This window comes from Dasypus novemcinctus, chromosome 13 (assembly GCF_030445035.2).
Source record: "Dasypus novemcinctus isolate mDasNov1 chromosome 13, mDasNov1.1.hap2, whole genome shotgun sequence".
Taxonomy (NCBI): domain Eukaryota; kingdom Metazoa; phylum Chordata; class Mammalia; order Cingulata; family Dasypodidae; genus Dasypus; species Dasypus novemcinctus.
Genome location: NC_080685.1, coordinates 104814319 through 104839274, shown reverse-complemented (window position 1 = coordinate 104839274; position 24956 = coordinate 104814319). Strand labels below are relative to the sequence as shown.

The 24956-nt window shown below is 43.9% G+C and overlaps 1 protein-coding gene across 3 annotated transcripts in view; it reads right to left on the bottom strand.

The window, feature by feature from the left end:
• The window catches only part of TGFB2 (transforming growth factor beta 2), a 78197-nt gene extending 61307 nt beyond the window's left edge, over positions 1-16890 (bottom strand). The window contains exons 1-2 of one of the 3 annotated variants that reach the window (XM_004480218.5): positions 15957-16881; positions 1900-1983 (exon numbers count right to left, since the gene is read on the bottom strand). In XM_004480218.5, coding sequence (XP_004480275.1) covers positions 1900-1983; positions 15957-16302 — 430 coding nt within the window. In that variant the 5' untranslated portion in view covers positions 16303-16881. Of the gene's footprint in view, positions 1-1899; positions 1984-15956 lie in introns of all 3 variants that reach the window. The other 2 variants (XM_004480220.5, XM_004480219.5) reach the window with 2 other exon arrangements.
• Between the last annotated feature and the right edge of the window lie 8066 nt (positions 16891-24956).

Below are 24956 nucleotides of genomic sequence, written 5' to 3'. Positions count from 1 at the left end.
GTTTTCTAACTCAAGAAAGAGGGCAGCGTGCAGTAATGCAATGACCAAAAATAACCCTAGTGAGAAGAGTCTACGAAGGAAAAAAAAAACACCCCAGGAACCAGGGGAGGCCTCTGGACTTGTTTACCATGAGGGAAAAAAGTGAAAAGGAAATTAATCCAAAGTTGGAGGTAAGAAAGTTATAAAATTAATGGGACATGATTCCAAAGGGAAACCAAACGGAAGGGGAAAAATGCCTGGGGTCTCTGGGGTATCGTGGAAAGCATCCAGGCTAGACCTGAATTCAGATTTTGGCTCTGCTGCTAACCAGCTCTGTGGCCAGGAATGAGGTCTTTAGCCCTCCAAGCCACAAGTTCCTGGAAAAAGGGGACCATCCCCACCCCCTCCCCGATGACAGGAGGGTTAGGATGGTGGGTTGTAAATGCCAGGGACAGAGGGGCAGTCAACAAATGTTTTCCTCCAAAGCGCTAGTGGGAAAGAACTGGACTTTTAACTCCTTGGCTTAAATAGTAAAACAAAATAAAAATCCAGGTCTTGAAAACAAATATAATCTGTCACACAAAAGGGAGTTTTTAAAGCATGGATTAAATCTTTCATTCTTTTTTTTTTAAAGGAGGTACCAGGGATCAAACCCTCGCACATGCAGAGCAGGTGCTTAAACACAGAGCTACATGCCCTCTGCTCTTTCATTCTTTTTATTCACATGGCAACTTCAAGTCACTTAGCGGCTTTCTGAACTAAAATAAATGGAATACTGTCAACAGGATCAGTTTTTGTTGTTGGTTTTGTTTTGTTTTGTTTTTTGAGGAAACCACAGGTTGGATCACTGTAAATAAACTATACCAATTCCCAAGAAGCAAGGTTAAGCATGGTAAATTTCACAGTAAGCTATCACAGGCTTCTACCATGGCAAGAAAAACATTCCCTTTGTCCCTATCGGGTACCAGGGCCCACATTTAGAATCCTCATAATCTGGACCTTCTCAGGGCCTTAAAAATGCTGACTGGACCGACGCCAGGCTTTCTTTCATTTCTACTCGTCCCAAGCGTGGTTTGTGGACAACTCAGAATCCCTTCAGCCTCAGGACCACCCACGTCCGAGGCACTGCGGCGGTCGCATTGCCCGGCATACAGTAGGCACTCAATAAATGCTGGCCGAATTGATTAATGCTCCCCAGCAGAGAGGGTGGGGCTCTCTGGCTTTGGTCTCAGCCTAACATGTGGCGCTGGCTCTGAGGAGTTTGCGCCGGGTCTGAGGGGCAGGTCTAGGTGTCTTTGCAAGTGGCAAGCTCCCTGACACTGGCAGCCAAGTCCTGATTCCTGATTCCTGACCGTTCATTTCCTCACTCCACACAGGAACATCGAAACGAAGGTCACAAATCGTGCCCTCGGCGTACCTCTCCCACAGGCCTCCCCCCAGAACCTCAGAGGAGAACAAGATTTCCTTCTTCCACTTCAGTTCAATTCAAGAAACATTCACGGAGCAACTCCTCTGTGCCAGGAATAAGAATGCAGAAACTAATAAGACACTGTCTGTGCCCACTCTTTCTAGTGCCACAGCTTGACAAAAAATGGGACCCTTGACAGGTAGTCGTGCTGTCCAACCCTCCACAGGGTCGGGAGTCTAAAACTTCAAACCGCTGTGTAACTCCTGGAACACAGAGCTCGTCTATCCGTTCTTCCCCATTCTGTAATCACGTCATCGTATTACTTCAAGCTCTTCATGAGTTTCCTCATGTAAACTACGACTGGAAAGCTGAGGGCACGTTCTGATGGCTCAGCTACGAGGCTGCATTCCAGAATTCTAGCTTGCCTCTCAGTTCCCCACAGGAGACAAACAGTCAAGAGGGACTTGCTACCGCTACGGCAAAGGAGGTATAAAGCAGACAAGGATACTCACCAAGGTACCCACAGAGCACCTGGGACTGTCTGGAGCACAAGCTGCCCACTGAGCCAGAGGGTGTTGTAACAACTGGGCAGACAGCTAGGAGTTTTAAAAAGCACAGTCATTAGCTATTTTACTGAACAGACACCTTGTACAGAGCTACACACAGATTCAAAGCAGAAGCAGGACTCACCAAATGCTCTCATCATCCCCCCAGTACTATCCACTCCCAGCTCCTCAGGACAGGGGCTAAAACCAGGGCCAGGAGAGGAGACTCCAGAGATCCAGAGGACGGCTGGGTTCTAGTCCCGGCTCTCCTGGCCTCCCTTAGCCAGCACTCAGGCTCCCGAACTCCCGTCTCCCTCAGCCCCATATGCCCCGGTGTTAGAATAACAATGTACAATTTATACCCTGAAATGGCAAACCAATACCTTGACTTCTGGGAGAGGCCAAGATGGAGAGGAAAGCCCTTGACCCCCTTTGACAAAAGACAGCTGATCTAGGCAGAATAAAACCTTTTTATGTTCCTTTTCACGTTGGCTGGCCTGGATTTCAGTTTTCTTAAAACCACCTGTCATCATTTCTAACCCACATATGAAAACTCCTTCTCAAGTGAGTCAAAAACACACATGGACATTGGTTTGAGGCTTCTGAGCTGCAGTTTAAAAGCTGGAGTTCCTTGAACTGGATTAAACATCTCTTCCATGATAGTTGTTCCATACTGAAATTCTGAAGTTTGTTTTCTTTAAAACAACAGCCACCAGATCTTGTAGATTGCCCATGGTATCCTTAAAAAAGGAAATACCCCCAAAATGAAGAGAAAATATTGCTGAGAGTTCAAAGGCTTCTTATCCGTGGTGGAGTCAATACATAGAGGATTTTTGCATGAGAAGATCTGGACTGAAATCCCTGCTCTGTTGCTGATTAGTTTTAAATCCTCGGACAAGCCCCTTACTTTAGCCAAGCCTCTGTTTCTGTAAGATGAAGCAGACAATAATGCTACTCCTGAAGGTTTCTGTAAGATTTAAAAGCGAATGACTGGGGAGCAGATGTGGCTCAAGCAGTTGAGTGCCTGCTTCCCATACGGGAGGTCCTGGGTTCGGTTCCCAGTGCCTCCTAAAACAAACAAACCACAAGCAAAAAAAAACGGAGGAGTCAGCTCAGGGGGAGCTGATGGGGCTCGGTGGTTGAGCGAAGGCTTCCCACATACGAGGTCCTTGGGTTCAACACCCACCCCGGGTCCTCAAAAAAAAAAAAGCAAATGACAAAAAGGTGGTGGTCAAGGAATGTAACAATACTCATCATCTAATTTACTTGATAAAGGAATCCCTGTGCCTGCTGTGAATAGAACTCTTCCCTAGTTCCTCACGTGGATATAGAAGTCAAGCGCCTTCTATTTAGGTAGGGCATGTCTCCACTGCCACTATTCTCATCTGACTTGAAAACTGCTTTGGGTAAAAGACAAAGGCCTTCTTGATCCTCCTCCAATTTTGTGCTACATTTGTGTCTTTCATCAAGTTTTTTTTTTTAACTTGACCACAATGACTTTTTCCAGCCCCCACAACTTACCTTCTTGAACCTTCCCCAACCTCATTCGGCCCACCACCCAGATCCCAGCGACATGTTTTCCCAAGCGCGAGGGTTACCCCTCCAGCGAGACTACTCTTTAACAGAGATAAGGGCCTGCTCAGCCTGCGTGGCAGGGAAGCCCGGCCCAGGGCTGGTGGGAGCACAGGCTGCTCTCACACTGCCACCATCTGCTGCTTCCAGCTGACATCTGCTCACACGTGTTCCCACCCACAAGCAACCATGCTGTTTATTTTTAGAGCCTTCTCCAGTCTTCCAGGAGGAAAATTCCCTCAAATAACCAGCCAGCAAAGACGGGACGCTACACTGGATATAAACTGTTTGTCACAAGATTTGGCAAGTCAAACAAAGTTTTCTCATTCATATCAGACCTTGAAAAAGAGATGCTGAATGAAACGAGGTGAGGGGTCTTTCAAGACAGAAGTTTGATAGACCCTGGATTGTGTCTGTGCCATATCTGCGCCCTCTTCTTTTAAGAACAATGTTGCATTATGTTCACTTGGATAGGCCGTGGTTTGGCAAATGATTTAAATAAAATATTTGCTTCACTTTTAAAAAGAAGAGATGCTGAAAGTTATCGTGAGTAATCTCCAAGAGAATGGCAGAATACACAGAGTAAATTGCTAGATTAGAAATACTTTTTCTTGACATGATGAAGAATTTCTGGGGGGATTCAACGCCTTTTCCTGGGAAACAGCACCTTCTTCAGGCCAGAGTATGTTGGGATGCAAAAGAGGGACAATTCTCTCAATGAAGACCCTCCAGGATTCCCCAAGGTCAGCCCGGGAGTCTAGGTGGCAACAAGCCAAGGCAACTCTTGCCAGTGACGATTTCCCGGAAGCACCCCTCAAGTGATCACCTTTGGTTTACTTCCACTCAGCTAGTAAGCTGCAGTCTTAACATCCTTTCTTTTCTTTCTTTTTGGCTTTTTTTTAAAGCAGGGCTGAAAGAGCGTGTGCCCTCTGAGCCAGTGCTTCCAAAGTTAAGGCTGTAGATTGGATGGTGATATAAGAGAGGCTAACGGTGTTTGTCTAGGCCAAAGAAAGCAATTCTTGATTTTAAAATAATCAATTTTCAATAACTTCTGTGACTGGAGTGGTGCTGTGGTGTGGATACACTTTTTTTAATAATCACAAGGCATGTGAAAGCGTTTGTAAAATGTGAAACAATGAAATTCAGAGACATTAACAGGCTGAGAAAAATAATACTTTTCAGAAGCACCTGGGCACACACTAATTTATAATGGGAGACTACGACTCAAGACATAGACTGAAACAGCCCCGGAATTAAAATTTGTCATGAGCGATCTACAAAAATAATTAAATGACTATGATGTTAGCTAAATTTAGTGGTTCATTTTTGCCTATGATGACACAACTATGAAATAAAGCAACAAAACAGAAAGCACGTTTCTAGAGTATGCCTCTGAACTGCTTACTTGAGAATTACCTGACTTGTTAAGACGCAGATTTCTGGAGGGTCCCTTAAAACTACTGAATAATGACCAGAATGGGGATGAGGGCCAAGAATCTGGAAATCTGCATTTGTAATAAGCACCGCAGGAGAATTTTTTTGCGTGCTAAAATTTGAAAACCACTGGTAGAGGTCTTTGTGACTTACAGGTTAGGAAGGCCTTTTACAAAACCTCATTTGTGTTCGTAAAGATCCTACCCAGGCATGAAGAAAAAATGAGCCCCTTCTGAGGGTTGTCTGCCCTGAGTAAGCAGTGGTTTCGTGCAATGTGAAAGTGTCTATAGGATAGAGCCATTCTTGCTTCAGTGAACTCTTATGCAGAATTAAACATTTAAAAAATGCTCAACTGAACTCCACGTCAAACCAGCTTCCCCCCACCACCACGCACTAACATCTAATGCAGCTCCCTCATGATTACAGCAATTTCTACAAGAGGATACTATTCATTTCCTCCCCAATGCTAAACTATGAGTTGCTACTCTACTTTGAGAATTCCCAGTACTGTTACTAAGAAAGGGCAAACTGCTGACCCCGAATGGATAATGACTCAGGGTCAGTTTGGCTCAGGCTTTTTCTAAAACCAGAGTACTCCCGACAAAGAATTAATTAAATTATCCATGACTCTATTCACAGAGTTTTATTATCGATGTTCGTATTTTCTGACAGTGGAAATCGTTCCCAATATCTTTCTCTTCCAGACAAACTAGCACCATTCACTTCATTCTAGGGAGGAGAAAAGTACAAGTTTAGAGGTGAAATGGTGACAGTTCAAGGCTTAGTCCACACATCTGACCAGTGACTTCAGTCACACCCTTAACCACTTAACTTCAAAATTAATACATGACTGAACCAGTATTCAAATCAGCAAGATTTTGAAAAATGCCTCAAGATGGCTCAGATATGAAACAGGCTGAAGACAGTTCAACTCCACCACCCTGGCTTGCCTGCATCTAATCTACCGACACCTGCGGAGATGGCTAAACTTAGTTTTGATTCTGTCTGGCCACTTCCACGGGGCAGTCAGGAGCTCTGGAGCTTTCTACCTTCTACCTCTGTCTTCCTCTCCTTAACTGCCAGAGTCCAGAAGGGATCATCGTAGATATGGAAGCATTTACCCACAGAAAGCCTGGACAGATTTCCAAGTAGACAGGCCCTTCCACAAATCACCCATCTTCTGTAAAGAAATGCCTTTGGTCTGCTTTTCTTTTTTTATCCTTCAAAATTAGAATCTGAGTGAGTTGTCCACCTTTTGGGGGACTTACTGAATCAGCAGCTTAATTACAAGAGTCCATTGTAAAGCAAGTAAAAACAGCTTGGGTAGAATGGTCGTTAGGATGTCAAAGCAGAAGCAAAATCAATATTATGTGGAAAGGAAAATAAATGACCTGGTAAGAATGAAATCCCCAAATGGAAGGAAAGGAAAGGTACTGCTACATGCCTGAAAAACTTGGTCTAGGAAGCAATGAAATTACCGAAAAAATACAGGAATGAATGAGTAACTTTAAAAACTATCTTTCCAAGAACAGTCCCGTTTATGCTTTGGGAACAATGAATATTGTAATATGCTTAAAACACACTAAAAATACAGAGTATTCTTTTTCAGCTAGCACTTTCATGGTACTGCAAAGACTAGTGGATTTGTGGTTATTTCGGTGCCTTTCTCAAAACCAAACTTTGCATTCTCGATCACAAGCAGAAGTAACAAAAAAGGCCTCTTACGACAGTCTAAAGTTATGAATGAATAGTTATTTGTGAACTAGCTTGTCAAGACAGATGTGGTATTTGTCAGTGTGGTGTGGGTTAGATAGGGAAAGCCAAACGAACAGGGCCAAGGTCTAAGTCACAGCATTTTTCTTTTCCTTTCCTAAGACCAGATGCTACAGTATTTCCTGAAACAAACAACTCCACAAAAACTGTCTTCTTCTCAAATAGCTGCTCCATGGCTTTTCTTTCAGAAACACGGATATCTCTTTCCTGGGAATAACCTGCTTCATCATTACCACACTAGAGGCAGGTAAGAAGGCCTGAGGAAAGGGCGAAACTCTCCTTTACCGTGACCACCCGCGGCTACCTGTGGAGGGCTGGAAATGCAATCCAACTATTTCCTCAAGATCTGGGCTTGGTCACTTCCAAAAAGCACTTTCCACTTGCCCTAAGTTCCTCAGTCTGGTGTGGTCAAAGGAATACCCACACGTCCCTGACTTCTCCAGTGACAATCCAAGCGCTCCTTTGTGGGAGGAGGAAGGGACAGCGAGGACCACAGAGGAGCGCTTTCTCAGCGTCCCGAGACGCTCCCTCCTACCAGGCACCAAGTCCAGCGCTCAGAACTCCTCCTGGACAGGAACCGACGCTCTCAGCCAAACCAGCGTGCTAAGGACCTGAGGAGACACCTTGCCCAGCTAACAGCGACTCAGCGTCTAAGTGTGGCCGCTCCTCTTTGCAATCACATCCCAGCTTTTCCTTTCTCCTCCTTTCGCCCTCTGTGGTGACTCCTGACGACCTCCCTCCCCTTCTTCTCGTCCACCTTCCTCTTTGAGGCTCCTACTCTCAAACATCATTCCGCTCCTGACGCTTTCAAGGAAAAATGAACTTCTGACAGCTAAGAGAGTGCTGTGGGCAGTGCTTGGCTATGGAGGTGAAATGGGATCTGCCTGCGTCTAGCCACGACGGCTTCCTTCCCACAAGAGACTGTCCCAAGGTGAGGCGGTGAGAAGCAGGGACCTGTGGGGGGCTGCTGAGTCAGGCCTGGAAGCACGCTGGCAGCACCCACTGCGTGTTGGCCTTTGGTGAGCGACACAAGCTGGGAGAGGAGAACTGTCCCTCTCTGAGGAACCCACTCCATCCTCTTGTCAGAGGACAAGAAGAGGCATGCGCTCTACTTCCTGGTCTCCATTCCTCTAATTTCATCCTTGATGACCCAGAAAGAAAACGTGGCAGGTGCTTTGTGACTGATATACATATTCCAGAGAGATCAGTTAAAATCATTTAAACACTTTTCCTAAAAAAGTTTACTGAAACAAGCAATAAAATCCTGAGACGTCAGAAAAATTAAAACTGCAAATTAGCATACGGAGCACGCATGGCAAGACACTCTGACTGGGAGGCGGCGAGCAAACCTCCTGCTCTTGGTTCCAGAGGTTCCAGCAGTGGATATCACCAGTTGGTGTCTCCTAACATTTACTAAGTAGAAAAGATTTCAGAGGGCAGATAGCATGTCTCCACTTAATTCGATTTTCCATGTGATTCTAGTATAGCCTTCTGTTCCAGCTGCACATGGACAGCTATTCTTTCAGTCTACTAATATGTAAACAATGTCTAATGATTGCTCACATTTTAATATTGGTAAAGATCCAGATTCTCTTATGCACAATGGCATGTTATATTTCATTGGCAGGGATATTCTAGAGGGATGTGAAATAAGAGTGCATCTTGAGATCAGTGATGTTTGCGATTCAATGAATAATTGCCACGGTGTGATGACTGCCTACCAAGTGCCAGAAGCAGCCACTGGGTGCTCCTTCAAATGCATCATCTTCAGGTCTTTACAACCTCAGCAAACAGGTGTCATTCCCTTCATGTTGACAAGTGAAGACGCTGAGGTCCAGTTAAATGATGCGACCTCAATATCTGGCCACAATGCCAATCAAGGCAGAGCCAAGATCCAAATTCAACAGGAAGTAACTTAAGTGTCGCCAAGGCAATGTGGATAGCTTGCCCTGAGAGAACCAAATAGCTAACTAAAACAGGACCCCTTCTTCCACGATCGCCAAAGGCTTGGCAGGGGCCTTTCTGTCTTTTGATGCTTCTGCTTCCTTTTCAACCTCTGAGATTCCTTTGGTGCAATTCCCTTTTATTTATTCTCCTTTCTTTACTTACTGGGTCTGTCGGTCTCCAAAGCCCATGCTCATTGTATGACATCATCCTGGCTTCCCAAATAAACTAACTGAAAAAGACAATGAGTCCGCTACCAATCAAATTCATCAAGCTTTTGTGAAGAAAACGCTTGCAAAAAAGGGATGCAATGAATCACAATTTTTTAATCAAACAATGGCAGCAATTAAAGCTGAAACTGTTAAAGGCAAGAAAAAAGACCCAAGTGTTCAGTGATATAGTTCCTTGAGGGAAAGAAGTCCAAGCTTATGGATGTAATTGTTGGCAGGGGAGGAGAGCCTGTAGATGCACTGCATTGTTTGGCAAGAGGGCAAGAGAAGTCCTGTGCTCCAGCTCCTGTTCTCCATATGAGAGCCTCTACTATTTGTGGTGACTGAAAGCCTTAAATTAAATAAGATGTCCCCATTAAAAGTAGCTGCAGCCATGTCTTTGTGTGTCAAAGGGAAAATATCAGTACCGATCTCATAGGGTTGCTGTGAGGATTAAATGAGTACATATAGAAAAGACTTTAAAGATTTAAATAAATATTATATATCTTTAAAACTGTGATTGGCACACAGTACGTGCACAGTACAGGTTAGCTATCATCATCTTCATCACCATCATTCCCATTATTCTTAGTGCCATCTGTAAAACTGGAAACAGGAAATACGGACTTAGGAGGACTCAAGCTGCCTTTAGCATAGCGATGTGGTCCATCAGGCACATTTTCCCTGACAACAAAGGTGAGGAGATTTCATCTCTCTGCCTATCCTGGTTCTGAAGCTTTGAACACACAGATCCTTCTTCGGGTGGTTACTCTTACTTGCTCAAGGGAATTGCTGGCACATTTATTGATTGAGCTAATGAAGACAGGCTAGGTTTTGTAAGAATACATATAAGTCAGGGTCCATTTCTGTTGTAAAGAAGTTTATGAACCAATGCAGAGAACAGCCCAGAACACAACTGGATTTGACCAAGAGCAAAAGAAAATAGGCTGCGATGGAGACAAACACCTGTCTTGTGAGAGTGCAGAGGAAAGACCAATTAAATATGACCGGGAAAATCAAGTTTGGTTTCATGAGGAGGTAGCATCTGAATAAGCCTTGAAGGATGTTTAAAGGTTTTAAAAGATGGGTCTCCGAGGGGAAGAAACTGCATAAACAAAGGCCCAGGGGCATGAAAATAAATGCCAGATTGGGGTAAATGCAGAGGATGGTGAAACTAGAGCGTGCATACATGCAGAGATGCAGAGAAAGGGCTCAGATGTTATCTAAAAGATCAGAATTCTTACCTAAGAAGTCCATACTCGTGGGGCCTTCTCATGTGAGGTTTAGATGGTATCCAGACATGGTGGAGCACCAGCCTGGCCATTCTCTTTTCTAGTGCCACTGAAGTGGCAGAACAATCTGAGTAAGGGGCATGCACTCACTGAGTGGAACTTACAAAGAAAAGAACAAGGTAGAGCCTAAGGCATCCCAGGCTAGTTGAAGTGGTTCCAGGACATTGCTGGACCCCTGTTCTCTCTCACCAACTCAGCAGCGTTAAATGTGGACACGATATGCATTTAACCAGCATAACCACAGTCCATAACAGTGAAGAGCAAGTAGTGGATTCAGAATTGTGGGGAACAGAACAGACATGCAGAATCAAGCCCACCAAGGCAACCCAGGAGATAGGGATGTGGCAACAGTGCCCACTTCTGGATATCAGAGATTAGAGGAGAAACAAAACCTGCTCCGCTGTAGGCAAGACGCAAATTTCTTTGAAACAAATGACAAGAAAAATTTTACTTCCAAACAAACCCATCAAAGAATCTCTAACATGCTATTAAATTTAAAATAAAATACCCAGAGAACATTGAATCCCTAGGTTAAAAAACTGTGTTTCTTAAAAAATGAGAAAAAAAAACAACAGAAACAACAAAAGCTCACTGTACAGTTTCAAAATGACAATGGAGGCATTTGTTGATTTCCACCAGAGGCACACTGCATCAAACTGTTGGGAGAGAACTGGCTTGCAGTTTGTAGGTGGGATACACCCTTAAAGAGAAGTGTTGCAGAAGTAGAGCAAGCACAATCTGGCAAATCCAAATCCTCTCTCCAGGATCCCATCGGTACCGGAAATGTTACATCAAGATAGCCAAAAGGGCTATTTTCAGAGCTCCCCCAAGCACTCTGTGCCTACTGCTTACCTTACAGTTTACTACTGAATCAATACAGGGGGTGGGAGGGTAGTGGAGGTGGAAGGTCTGACCCAGTTCCACCTCAGTCATGGGCCTCCACACCTCTCCGGGAGCAGACGCCTCCACAAGACTTCTCCACTGTATTTTCCCGAACCTTCTAAAAACGCAGCCTTGAATGTGTTGCAATTGCCTAGGAGTCACTGACCTCCTCTGTTCTAACCCAGATGGATGTGGGCTCAACAGTGAGTCATTAGCCCTTTTTATTCACATCTCGGTTTCCACTGGGAAAAATGATCTGTCATTCTTTAATATCTTTATATGAAAGATGCCACGACGGGGTTACATCATCTTTTCTCCTGGGAGTCTAAATTCGAAATCTGCAGTCCCCGAGGTGGCCACAGGGGTCGCTGTAGAGCCCGGCAGGGCACTCTTCTCCCTGGGCCAGGTGGAGCGGTCACCACCTGCCTGGCAGGTCTCTCTGTCAGGTCTCCTCAGGGAAAGCAGGCTGGCCTCACTTGGCAGCAAAGGCTGCCCAAATGCTGCAGTTATAAGCAGCGTATTTCTTTGAGAGTTGTTCCTAGTCTTTGAAAAGTAAAAGAAAGAAAAGAGAGGAAATGCTGAAGGAAGAGACTGTGACCTCGCTTAAAAGGAGCCACAGTTAGGCATGAGAGTAGTACAACCAAAATGCAGTAAAAATGGGGGAATTAAAGATTGGTCTGTTGTGCGATAGTAACACAAACATTCTGGAAGCGAAGGGGTTCAACACTGTCTGTTGATCTCTCTTTCTCGCATAAGCCCCACACAAACAGACAGAGAAACTTAAAAAAGAGAAAGAAATCTCTGATTACAAAGCAAAAATGCCCCAGCAATTGTTAATATTTTCCTTCACTGGGCAGTTGGCCAACAGACCAGCAATTTTTTTTTTTCCGGACCAGCAATTTTTATATAGAAAGACATATTTATGAATAGACTGCTGTCACATTTCCCCCAAACCCTAGTGTTAGAGGTATTCCTTCTACATTCCACACCTTCACTTGGAAAATTACAGAGGAAATAGAAGAAGACATTGGCTAGGTATTAAGTGTTTAACATTCATGTGAAAAAATTACAAAGGAAACCTCACGGTGGTTTTTTTTTCAGGCTGTATATTTTATTTTATCTCATTCAATATGATAGAATAAACCAATATGATTATTTTCTTTCCTCTATTGCCTGGCTTGGAAAATCTACTTTTCATTAACATGAACAGCTTATTTTCCTTGCAATGAAAATCCCAGATACTAACATCACGTGGCTGCTGACTGAAGCTAATGGCTGGTTCAACAGCCTTCCAGAGGCTAAACGAATGGGCACTTTTGATGCCTCGAATGCAGTGCTTTAAGATCACTGTAGTATTCGCCATACAAAATGGGGTCATTCAACCTCTCCACTTAACTATTTCTGATTATCTTCCTATTCGATGCTCTCATTTGAATGTCCTTGTGCTAATAAAGATGTTTCATTTTTATGTTATTACTTTTTAAATGGTACTATTAGCAGAACTCAGTAACCCAAAATAAATATCAGGAACAACAGGGGCACTATTGACATTGGGGGCCAGGCAGTTCTTTGCCGGGTGGGGCTCCCCAGGGCACTGCAGAGTGGTCGGCAGCACCCCTGGGCTCTACCACTTGAAGCCAGTAGCACCCCTCCACCCCGAGGCACGACCACCAAAAATGTCTCCAGACAAGGTAGAATGTCCCCTGGGGGGCAGAATCATCCCCGTTTAGCTTCATTTATTTCCATGAAAAAGAGAGAAGAAAGAAGATGAGAGTTTCTCTCTATTCTTTTTTTTTGATTGTCCAAGCTCCTGCAGATTTTTTTTATTGTAAATTACTTGGATTCTTATTGTATTTAGTGCTATTAATTTTCTAAATTTCCTGAGCCTCGTACAGTGTCTTTTGAAAGGCTGTGACTTGAACTTCAAATGGATTGCCAAAAGGACTGCAGGCCCACGAATTCCCATCAGGAAAACTATCGGTAAACCTTAGCATAACTCCACTTTGAGCCTTAAACTAACAGCATGTGCAAAGATCAATATGAATAAATTCAAACTAATCAGACGCCTTCTTTAAATGTTGACACAGTATTATTTATATCCCATAAATACCTTCTTGACTAAAATTCATCCCAGGAGATTGGCACCTGGCCAGTTCTATTCATATTTACTGTATTTATATAGTGCACTTGGCCAAGGATAATATTTAAGACAAAATATGCCTTAGGGCATATGCAATATCTCTTATATTTTTACTTTTAAATCTCTACATTGCTAAAAATATTCAGTCTGAACTTTATAAAATGTCCTACCCAGGGCTATCAGCAATCTGTAATGATATATAGCTCATTGAGTATAATTGGCGCATATTTGTAATACTTGAGCTGAAGTCACTCCCCGAGCACTAATAACTTGATGGTAAAATATGAGCCAGTGATCTTTCCCATGCTTTCATCTCTGGGGCTTATGACCTTCGTGGATTCACTGCAAGAAATGGCAGGCACACGCCCTCCCCCGCGCCACTGCAGTGGCGGCAGAGTTAAAAGTCAGGCAGTGAAGTCCTAAAGAGGGAAATCTGGTATATAAGCCAGGGCTGTACTTTCAATTTGCCCTGTAAAAATATGGTGGAGTGATTTCTTTTCTTCCTTTTTTTTGGAAGCGTTCACTATATTCCAGTATAACTAGAAAGTGCTGGAAAATCAGTTAACCTACTTTCTATAAAATTATCCCCAGCCCTCGCACAGTAGTACCAAATCTGCTCTTAATATGGCTTTCTGCTCCTAAACTCCCAGTGCGCACTGTGAGAAGTCAGTAGCAAAACTGACAGTTTTTTTTTTTTTTAATTCTGGACTGAGAGTTTTACATTTATTTGGGGATGGGATGGAAAGGAGAATCCGCACACTGGTCATAGATGCTATACTCTGAATCCTCCAAGGAATATGGTGATGACAACAGCTCTGGGTTGGAGCATCTCAGCTCTGCCAGCTGAAGGGTGCTCGAGAGAACGAAGAATCAATGCCTTTTTGGGTTTGGGGTAACATTCTCTCCACACCTCTAAACTGATGAAGTCAGACCTCCATTCTGGGTTATAAAAGTGCCAGCAGTTCATTAGGGCCGATAAACATCGAAGGAATAAGGTGCTCAGTTTCAGTACAGCACACTGGCCTCTCTGCCCAAATACCAGCAGAAGGCATGCACATGCTAGAGAAAGCAAACTGACTCAACTCCTTGCTCCATGTCAATGGGTTTGGACTAATTACAATGAACTTTCCTAATACTTCCTTGGCTCCACCCTAGGTAGAAACCCTACTTCCCGAGGGGAATAAACAGGGTGGGGCGTATTTATCATCGCTGTTAATGGATGGTCCATAATGACAATAATAAAACCAGCCTGCTTGCCAGGATCTCCTTTATGTGTTCTGCTATCAAATGACAAGAGGAGAACCTGCAGGGAAATAAAGGTGGCCAGGAAAAATGGGGTTTAGACACATCAGCTGACATTCTAAGACCATCAATTACAAGACATGGCAAGTCACAGAGCTACAACTTGTCAAACTAAAAATAAATATTAAAAATGAAAAGCACCACCCTGCAATTAGAACCTCCAGGATAAAATTACCAAGATGGCTGCATTATCTATTCAGGCAAAACACAGAGACTTTGCAAAGGCAGCCAACAAGTACATAGGGCCCGGAAAGGGGAGGAGAGAAATGGACAACCAATGAAAAGTATAGGGCTTGGGATCTGCAATATGCAAATATCGAAGAGGTTTTCTTTCCTTCTCTCTTTTCCTTTTTTTTTTTTTTTATTCTTCCTGGTATTTAACCCTCTCAGGTATCGCCCAATGCTTCTTCCTCTTTTTTCTTTTTCTTTTTTTAAAGAAGACCTTTGAAATAATTCTAAACGAACTGGTGTCTTCCCTTCCCCTAAAAGAGGTGCCCAATAAATCATTTCACTCCCGTTGCTACTGCCTGCCAGCGGGTTAGGAGGACAGTGCCCTCTGAGAAGCCAGGATTCTACTCTATCAGAGATTAGGAATGCACCGCAAAAACTGCAGGGAGCCCGGGAAAGGGTAGAGGGCACTGGGCTCAAGACTGGAAAAGATAAGTGATAAACCCTTGAGAAAAACGATCTGCTAAACCTAAGCCATTAACAAAACAGTACAATGAAAGGCGATCTTAAGAAGGCAGGTTTGGTGGAATTCTGGAAAAAAAAAATATAAAAACGAAAAATATAAACCAAAACAAACCTGTGAGGTCAAACCCTTCTACACAGAGGGCAGAAACCGAGTTGTGCTTTCTACAGTCCTAGGAGAAGTCAAAAGGGGACGTGGCTGCAATAGCTTGCCATTGGGGCATGGGAAACACCTACGGATGGCAAAGCTACTTCAAGGATTGAGGGTTCTTTGGGAGGGGGGGGGGTCTCCAAAAGGGGTTTTCTTGGCGAAGCTAACATTTGCAGGGGGAGCTGGAGACAGTGGAGGGGGCCGAGGAACCCGCTGATAGACGCCGAGCACCGGGGTGCCTCCGGAGCGGCTAGGTGTGAGCCGCTTTCGTTTTAACCCTTCGTGCACCAGGTCCGAGGGCTCCACGCTGCCCAGGGAGCGCCCCTAGTTTGACAGCAGAGGGCTGACCCGTCGCTAGGGGCCGAGTAACCATTTCAGGAAAGAGAAAAGGTGGGGGCGGGGGGCAGTCTCCTGAAGACTTGAGGCGTTGGGGGAGAGGAAGGAGGGAGGAAATCGAGTGGACGGTTCGTTTTCCAGCTTAACTTTCTCCAGCACGCCACGGGCCAGGAGGGGCACGGGGTGAGGACGGGAGACCGGGGAGGGCGGAGCGGAGCTCCGCAGGCGTTCGCCGCGGTTCGGAGGCGCTCCGGGCAGCGCCAAGCCGCGGGGACAGAGAAGCGAAAAACAGCACTTACTTTCGGAGGGGGAAAAGGGCGGCATGTCTATTTTGTAAACCTCCTTGGCGTAGTACTCCTCGTCGCTGCGCTCGCGCTCGCAGGCGGCGGCGCGGCGGCTCGCCTTCTCCTGCAGCAAGTCCCTGGTGCTGTTGTAGATGGCAATCACCTCCGGGGGCACCTCGTCGGGCTCGGGGTAGTCTTCGGGGGGGCTGGTGAGCTTCAGCTTGCTCAGTATCTGCCCGCGGATCGCCTCGATCCTCTTGCGCATGAACTGGTCCATGTCGAGCGTGCTGCAGGTAGACAGGCTGAGCGCCACCGTGGCCAGGGGCAGGACCAGAAAAGCGCTCAGCACGCAGTAGTGCATTTTTTTTTTAAAAGGAGGAAAAAGTGGAGGAAAAAAAAAAAGTAAGCCGAAAAGAAACCAACAATTCTTAAAATATAGATCGGGTAGATATATATATATATATATATTTTTCTCTTTTAAATACGAATTTTTTTTGCAAACGATGGAGGGTTAATGTCCAGTCCAAAAAAAAAAAAGGTATCTTGCTTGAATTCCTTTAAAAAGGAAAATGTCAGCAGTTCCAAAAGTGGAAATATTAATACAGTATAGTAGGGGGCGGGGGGAACTCTGACTTTGGCGAGTAAGAAAAAGTTTTCTTGGAGCGACGAGATGGGGGTAAAAAGAGACCAGTGACTAGGAAGCCGAGAGAAAGTTAAGGGGAAGCGGAGTTCAGTGTGTCAGTCCTGGGTGCAGAGTGGCGGATCTGAACTCGGCTCCTGCGGCCCCGAGGGAGGCGATGGCAGGGTCCCGGGGCCGGCGGGCGGCGAGCCGAAGAGCGGGGCGTGGGGCGCGCGGCGCGACCGCCGGGGACGGTATCGGAGACGTTCAGCGCCGGGGCGCCGCGGCCCTGCCTTCCCCCGCGTCGCCGAGGGCCCCGGCAGCCGCTCCAGAGCGGAGGGGCGCACACGTGTGCGGTGAGGGTGCGGGTGGGCGCCCGCGGGGAGGCGGGGGCGCGCGGCGCGGGGCTCGGCGGGCGCTCGGGGGCGCGGGGGCCCGGCGGGCTCCTCTCCGCGGCCGGCGCGCGCTGACCCGGGGCTTACTCCTCGCTGCGCCGCCGCCGCCTGCAGACGCGTCGGGCCTCCAGCTCCCGCCTGCTCCTGCTCCTCGCTCCAAACGCCAACCCGGCGACCGACGACCGGCGGCGACCGCAGCGGCCCGCGGGGGGCGCCCTGGCCGGGGAGGTTTATTCCCAGGGGGGCGCTGCGTAGGGGCTCCCGCACTCCCGCCCCGGCCCAGCCGCTCCTGACGGCGCTCGCTCGGGCCCTCTCGCTCAGGCTGGAGAGACCCTGGCCACCCTGCGGTGCAGCCTGCCTCGCGCCTCCTCCGGCGGCCCCGCAGTCGCGTCCCGCTTGGCTGCCTAGACCGTTATGCTGCCATCTCCCGCTCGCCCTCTCGCCCTCCCTCCCGCTCGCCCCCTCTCGCCGGGAGCTCCGCTCCGCGCGAACCTGCTGCTGCCAGCAGATAACATCACGATCTTGCCGGGGAGGAGAGATTTATAAGTTCCCTCCGAACCACGTGGCCGCCGTCCACGGAGTGACGTGCTAGGGTTGCAGTCAGAAGTCTTGTCGTTTCCTTCGACCACGAGCTCTCCCCCGAACCGCCGAGGGGGTGTGGAAAGGAGGCCGGCAGCGGGGCCGGGCGGGAGGCGGGGGAGCGCGCCCTGGCGACAGTGATTGACGGTGTTTACTTTATATAGTCCTGCGGGACCGGTCCGTTGAAGGACAAGCTGTCAAGCCTCCCGTTTTCCCTTCGAGTGGCTCGCTCACAGCATCCCAAACGGAACCGCTTGCTCCAGAATGCAAGTCCTCCGTCCTGCATGCACGCACACACACATACACGCGCACACGCAACGAGCGTCTTCTCTACTCAGGGCAGGCCAGGCCAATCTAAGAGTCACATCCTACTTTTTAATCGAGTCGTTCTCTGTGCTTTCTTAATACCTCTCTTCTGGTGCTTATCTTTTTACACTTGTTTATAATCCAGCGTTCCGTTTGTGAACGGAAAACAGGTTCTCCGTCTTTTTCACCTAGAGAATCAGCTGTATTTTGTCTTACTCTTTGAGTGAATGGTCATATTCTTAATTTGCTCTCTATGCCATCTCTTTTGATACGGCTTTCTCTTCACCCTCTTCCTAGGCTAGACATTACCAGCCAACTTTACTCTTTCCATAGCATACATCCAGGAGACTGGAATTGTGTTTGATGTCTACTGTTACACACAATACACCACTTTTTCTATTTCAACCTAATCCTACTTAGATGAATACAAGAATAATTCTTGCCACTGTTAAATTTTCCCTTTTTCTTTTATTTTGCCTTTAGCTACTCAAAGTCAACATTTTCATTGCAGCATGACTCTGTGGCCATACTGACTAGATGGATGATTTAAACTGGAAACTCTGTTGAATTTTGTCCCAAACTCAAGGCCCTCTATATTATCCCCTAGTTCAAATGATCCTTTCATTACAAAAAAGTCTCAAGGAAAGTTCTATAACTTTTGGAATTATACTTTAGACGTATATGAGGCCTATCATTATTTTAGGGCTGGTTAGTAATAACAAGAGCTAACACACATCACACTTAGCAGGGTGCCAGATTATTCTGAGTGATTGAAAGTATAATTCTGAATGATTATCCTTTGGGATATTGCATATGCATGCTCTTAATCCTCACAACAACCCTATGAAGTACTATTTTTATCCCTATTTTGAAGAGTACGAAACTAAAGTACAGCGAGGCTTAGTACATTTGTTCACAACCACAGTGAGTAAGGGGTAGAGCTGGGCTTTGCCGTCGGGAGCCATTGTCTGTGTTTTTACCCGCTATGTGCGTCTAAGAAATGCTGGTCCCAAAATGTGTTCTGGCAAACAGGGACTCTGTAGTCAAACATGTTTGGGAGACACTGGGTACTCTATTGCCCTCCTACAAATCCACAATTCCCACTGTCATTTTAAAGGCTCTGAGAATCTTACAGAAAGAGAACTGTTTAACTCTTTTAACCCAGCATTTTCTGGATTCCTTGAACATGGGGAAAAAAATGTTGGCCTATTAACACATTGGAAAACTTTGGGATAAAGGAAAGGCCCTAACCAAAATAATTTTCAGTTATTTTGAAAATTCTATATAAATCAGCATTGGCTGATTCCTTTCCCCTTGAGGTCAGTCTCAAATTGAACCAGCTCAAATGGAGTTCAGAAAGCTCACTACCATCCCAAAACCCAAGCAAAATATAGTCAAGAGGAGCTCTCGTGCAGCTGGTAGTTTTATCAAGTTAGGGCATTCCTCTGGGTTTAGTTTAAGAACTGTGGTAATCTAGCTATACAAAAAGTGAATTTTCCTACATCTGGGGCAATTATAGAGCATAGGTTCTGAACTATAAACTAGAGTTACTTAGTACAGATGGTTGCTTTGGAATACGACTGGGTAGTGCTATTAGCTATGGCCATATTCTGCTCAAGTTACAGGTTCAGCTTCCACTCAAACCCGTGAACATCTCTCACTCAGTGTTTAGACTACCTTCCTGGTATAGACACAGCTACACCTTAGTTAAGTGGATTCAGGTGAGGGTGTGGCTAGCAAAACAAAAGCCCTTCTATATCACTTCCAGGAAAACAAGCCAAGCCATAAATTCTTCAGACAGCCACCTCCTTTGCCAACATAAATGTATACACTTTTGTTCATAATACTTAGTTTGCCGAACACTTACTGCTTACCTTACAGTCCTTTAGACCTAAGTCCCCTGACCTATTCAAGAGCGGCTACTTTCAATTCTCCAGTCCCAGGAGGACAGAGTGGGAGCATGAGGGGACAGGAGTCCCCTTCCACCTCTGTGGGGACCCAGTGCCAGGTGCAGCACTCATTTAAGATGTAACAGGTAAGCCCTCAAGAGCTGCCCCCTGGTGACCGTCAGTGAATTTTTTCTTCTATTACATAATACTTTTTGGAGACTTATCCTTTCTGTATCAAAGAAGCAAAGCACTTGCTAAGTTTATTAAGCTTTTACGATGTGCCGAGACCTCTATACAACAGTCGTGGTAAATGGTATTGCACTGAGATAGAGCATCTTAATTACCTTAAGAGGCAAGTGGAGCACAGTGATTAGAAGGGCAGGTTTGAGAGTCAGGATTTCTTGACTGAACTCCTTTCACTTTTCTGGGTTTGAGATCCTGGCTAAGTTTCTTGGGCACTTTGTGTTAGTTTCTTCATCTCTGTGAAATGGGGACAATAACAAACAGTACCAACACCACAAGACTGTGGTAAGGATTAAATTATATAATGTACAAAATGCACTTTTAACAAAACCTCACACTGAGTGAGTGCCCATTAAGTGTTAGCTGCCATCATCTTATCCTCTCACTTCATTTGTCATAGAGCTTATAATGGAACACCTCTGGCTTCCACCATTTCTCAGAAATAAACAGAATGAGAGTGAGGGATAGACCCAGTAAGAGAAGGTGCCTCATGGCTATACCTCCTAGCAGTTAACTTTAGTGATGTGCTCATTAAATTGTTCTGCCTCCAGAGATTGTAGGAAGAATGGGCGACAAAACATACATTCGGTGACTCTAAAATGACTATCGAAGTTCAGGGAAGCAGTCGGGATTAAGGTCTCATTATTTAACATCCTAAAATGGAATTCTTTGTTTTCTAGATCAGAGAAGTGGTGAGAGCAGCTGTTTCAACCACTAGCCCTTCTGTGCTCATTAATGGGTCTATTCACTTAAGTGATCTGGAATTCCTACAAGAAGCTAAACGAATGTTTGATATCAAAACAACTACTCATCCCTGTCCTGATGTGTCACCCCTTTGGCTCCCAGGCGAGATCTTATGCTATAATAGGTCCTTCCTAACTCTGACGAAAGAATAACTTCATTTGTCTCAGTTCTGATAAATTTCCACAAAGAGTTCAAGCATTAAAAACAAGCACATAGGGAAAAGAAATATATGGAACTACTGTAAATGAGATTTTACTCCAAGTGGTGGCACTTGATAAATGCCAGATAACCCTCTAATGTGGAAATACATCAAAACCCTTTTAAGTTCTGATTCCACAATTCTGTTTGGTCTGTTATCAATTTTTTGCCTTGTTCTTTATGCATCTCTATGGATTAAAAAATTTATGATCGTAGGATAATGAAATAGAAAGGTTAGTGATTTCCTCTTGAAAAGTAATCCAATTATTATTTCCACTTTGTATTTATAGGTTCATCTAAGGAAGAGGAGATAAGGAAAAAGCAGGGAAAAGGAAGCAGGGAGGAATGGGGTAAGGATGAAACAATCAGAGGTGATAAAAAATAAAGAAATAAACTCAAAAGATAAAGAAAAGAAAAAGCAGAGCATATAAGTAGGTTGTGAGATTTTAAAGAGATAAACTGATCACAGATAATACACCGTGGGAACATTATCTCACCCTTTGGAATTATGATTAGCTAACTGATTCTGCTTATGACTTTTGGGCCACTCATCTCTCTACATTTTCCACTTTCTGTGAGAGTTACAAAAGGAAAATCTTTCTTTGGAATGCAGTCCTTTGGGGGCTGGGGCTATGTCTTCACTAGGGGCTCCTGTGAAATTCATTTGGTAAAATAGCATTTAGAGACTGATATAAATAAATGAACACATGGAGACAGTTGGGATACAGCATAACAATATGGATATGTGCTCAATAAATGCTAATGTTGATAAAAAAGAAGCCAGCAGCAGAATTTTCCTTTGTTTACAGAATCTAATTTTCCTGAGATTATAGGATCTCTACTCCTACTTCACTTACCCCATGGATTCACTGCCCAAAGCAGGAAACTGGAATTAGGCTGCTGGGGAGATAGGGAAAGAGAAAGCAAGTGACAAAGAAAAACATGATTATATTCTCATAATTAAAATGAATATGACCCTACAAAACAAGGAGTTTTTAGATTTTAATATATGGTCTTTAAATGAATGCATCTTTGTCCTCATTTCAGTGGTCTTCCAAGATTGTGTAAAATTACAAATATGTATATTTCCATTAGTAAAGTTACTGACCCTATATTTCAAACAATTTTGCCTTCCTGCTGCCTCAATTAGGTTACAATTAAAAAACAAAACAAAAACCAACGGGCAATAGCAGTTGCATGTAAAAGGAAAACCTTGTAGTTTATGTTAGAATTGAAAACTAGTATATGTTAGAACAAAACACTAGTAAGTGTCTTAAGCAAAACTAGGTAGATGGTTATAATTTATAAAACTGGAGATTTCTGACCACAAACTTTCACTGATGCTTATTTCTAGTCTTAGTAGAATAAAGAAAGTTCTTATAATCAGGATAACCATATAATTTAGCACACAAACCCAAGCACTTTGGAGGATAAAGAGGATGCCGTGCACCAATCCATTAGGACAACAGGCATACACCAGAACAGGCCCACAAAATGTATTCTCACCCTACTAAAAAAGAAACCATTTTATAATCTGAACATGGAACAATATATTAGACTTTCAACTTTTTTGTTACAAAACTGCATATTTCCAAGCCTTCCCCCCCTTTATCATGCTGTAGATTCTCATCACTTTCCAAAGCTCTATTTTGAAAAAAGCTTACTTGAATAATTTTTATTGATGAAACTCTGCACCACTACAGAAATGAAGCCTCTCAGAAGTGCTTGGTCAAGACCCCTTTGGAGCGCCATTAAAGTCAAGCTCCCACATGGAAAGGAAGAAAAGGGTAAAGATGATGACCGCGGGTTAATAGACATTGCACGTATTCTGTGTAAGGCTGGGGAAATTTATGTTTAAATTTTTAGAAAATGAACCACAGGTAAAGAATCTAAAGAATAAAAATGGGCTCTTCCCCCTTCCCATTTTAGTGCCAGTACAAAACAAGCAAACAAACCAGAATGTTTCTGTTTGTTATTTGGTGCTCACAGGTCACATAGCACAGACTTTTTTACATGTTGATCCTTCCTGCTTAATGAACAGAAACTGCTTCACAAAACCAGGGACACCTGGGAAGCTAACTTCATATACCTGAAAAGGTTGTATTTCCTGATAACTGAAAAAATTTTTGCGATCAAGACTGCAACAATTTGTGGCCTCTCTTTAGATCATTTCAGCTATATTCCATGTGTCCTTTTAAGTTAAACGAAGACAAAAATCTTTATGTTTTCTAGTCTATGGCAGTTTATTTACCTTAAATGGGAGAGAGAAATCCAAGAGTGGATGTTACTATGACCTGAAGAGACTTCTGCACTATGCAAAAATGATTTTGGCTGTCTGGTTATTAGAGACAGTTAAGTTTTTGTTTTATTAAGAGGTCTTTGTCTTGTAATGTTAATTAAGGTCATTAAACAACAGACAATTGCAAGGTCAATCTGATTATTTGACCAGTTGTAACAAATCTAACCAATGTCACAATTGTACTGATTGTTCAGAAACTAGCCACAATCATCTGGTTGTAAGAAAAAAAAGTTTTATCCATCCGCTGATTCAATGAAAGCCTAAATCATGCCACCTAGAGGAGAGCAGGGGTATGTCCTACAACTTCCTATTTAGAGAAAACAGCTCAATTTTCTTTTACTATTTTCAAGCAAAGTTGGACCTATATTAATGCTAAAGGTAAAAAAAAATAATATAGGGGTTGGTTTTGTGAGAGATGAATATTATTATTTTATCCATTATTACGGAAACCTTGACTGTCACTGAACATTAATCTGTGTTTATCTGTGTATCTTTCTGAACACTAGAGGAACAATTGAGTTAGAAGTGGGAATTAGATGAGATAAAAGTGCCTGGACAGAACCTTTTAGGAGTAATGCTTCCATAAACATAACTTGTTGATATGCCTTTTTCAGTTATCTTATTTTTGAATTTGAAATAAAGTCATCAAAAAAAAAAAAAAGCTAATAGAAATAGCCAGGGTGTGGTAAGTCTGGCCTTACCCCCTTTAAATACTAATAACTTATAAAAAGCTACAATTTCACATTCCTATTATGATAGACAATTTTAGAAAAGATCCTAGGGCAATAACAATGGGACTTCCTTAATTACAGTTTTTGTTACCTGTTATCTTGTAGTTAATAATATTCCCCACTAAAAGTTAGTCCTCATTTATAAAATATAGCTGAACATCTAAATTCTTAAGAGCAAACATGTCAGTCACTTACATTTTTTTGAGTTGTCTAACATCATTAAGTAACACAGAGCAGCATTCTGGCAATAAATTATATCTCAGTAATAAAAAGAGCAACAGCAACATACAGTCGTGTTCTGACAGATAAGACAATTGGACGCCACCTCCCGTATAGTTCCAAATCTGCAGCAACCAGGTAATTAAAGCACAAAGTTTTAATTACCAGACGTGCTCAGGCAAGACCTATAATGAGTCCTCCAATAGTACATTGTATAATAAACTGTCAGCAGCAATCAAAAGGGGCAATATGCTACTTTCAACACTGAATTGCCACTGCCAGGAAGTTTTTCACCTTTGAAACTTCACTACTTCTACCTCTCACTGACCACAGGTTTATGAAACAAGTAAATAAGGCTAAGGAAATGAATATATGTCCATTTATTTTTTCAGAGCAGAGCTGAACTAGTAGAATCTCACTTTAGTATCATCTAAAAACATGTGAGGAATCACTGTCCTGTGCAAATCAGCTGTGTGCCTTGAACCTGGCCTTCTATTAGCTGTGTGGCCCTGGGCAAGTTATTTAAACTCTCTTTCTCCCGTTTCCTTTTTATAATGGGGACGATAGCAATTATCTACCTCAGAGGGTTATTAGGAAAATTGTCTGAGTTACGGGCATTATAAAACCCTTTAATAGTATCTGGCATATAATAAATGCTGTATTACTGTTTGCTGTTATTATTTTTCCATGTTCTGTTCTAATTTCTATTTGAGTGATTGCTGGGTCTACACAGAGTAAGATGGGTGAAAGTGAAATGCAAAAGTATTTTTTAAACAGATCAAAAAAGCAGAAG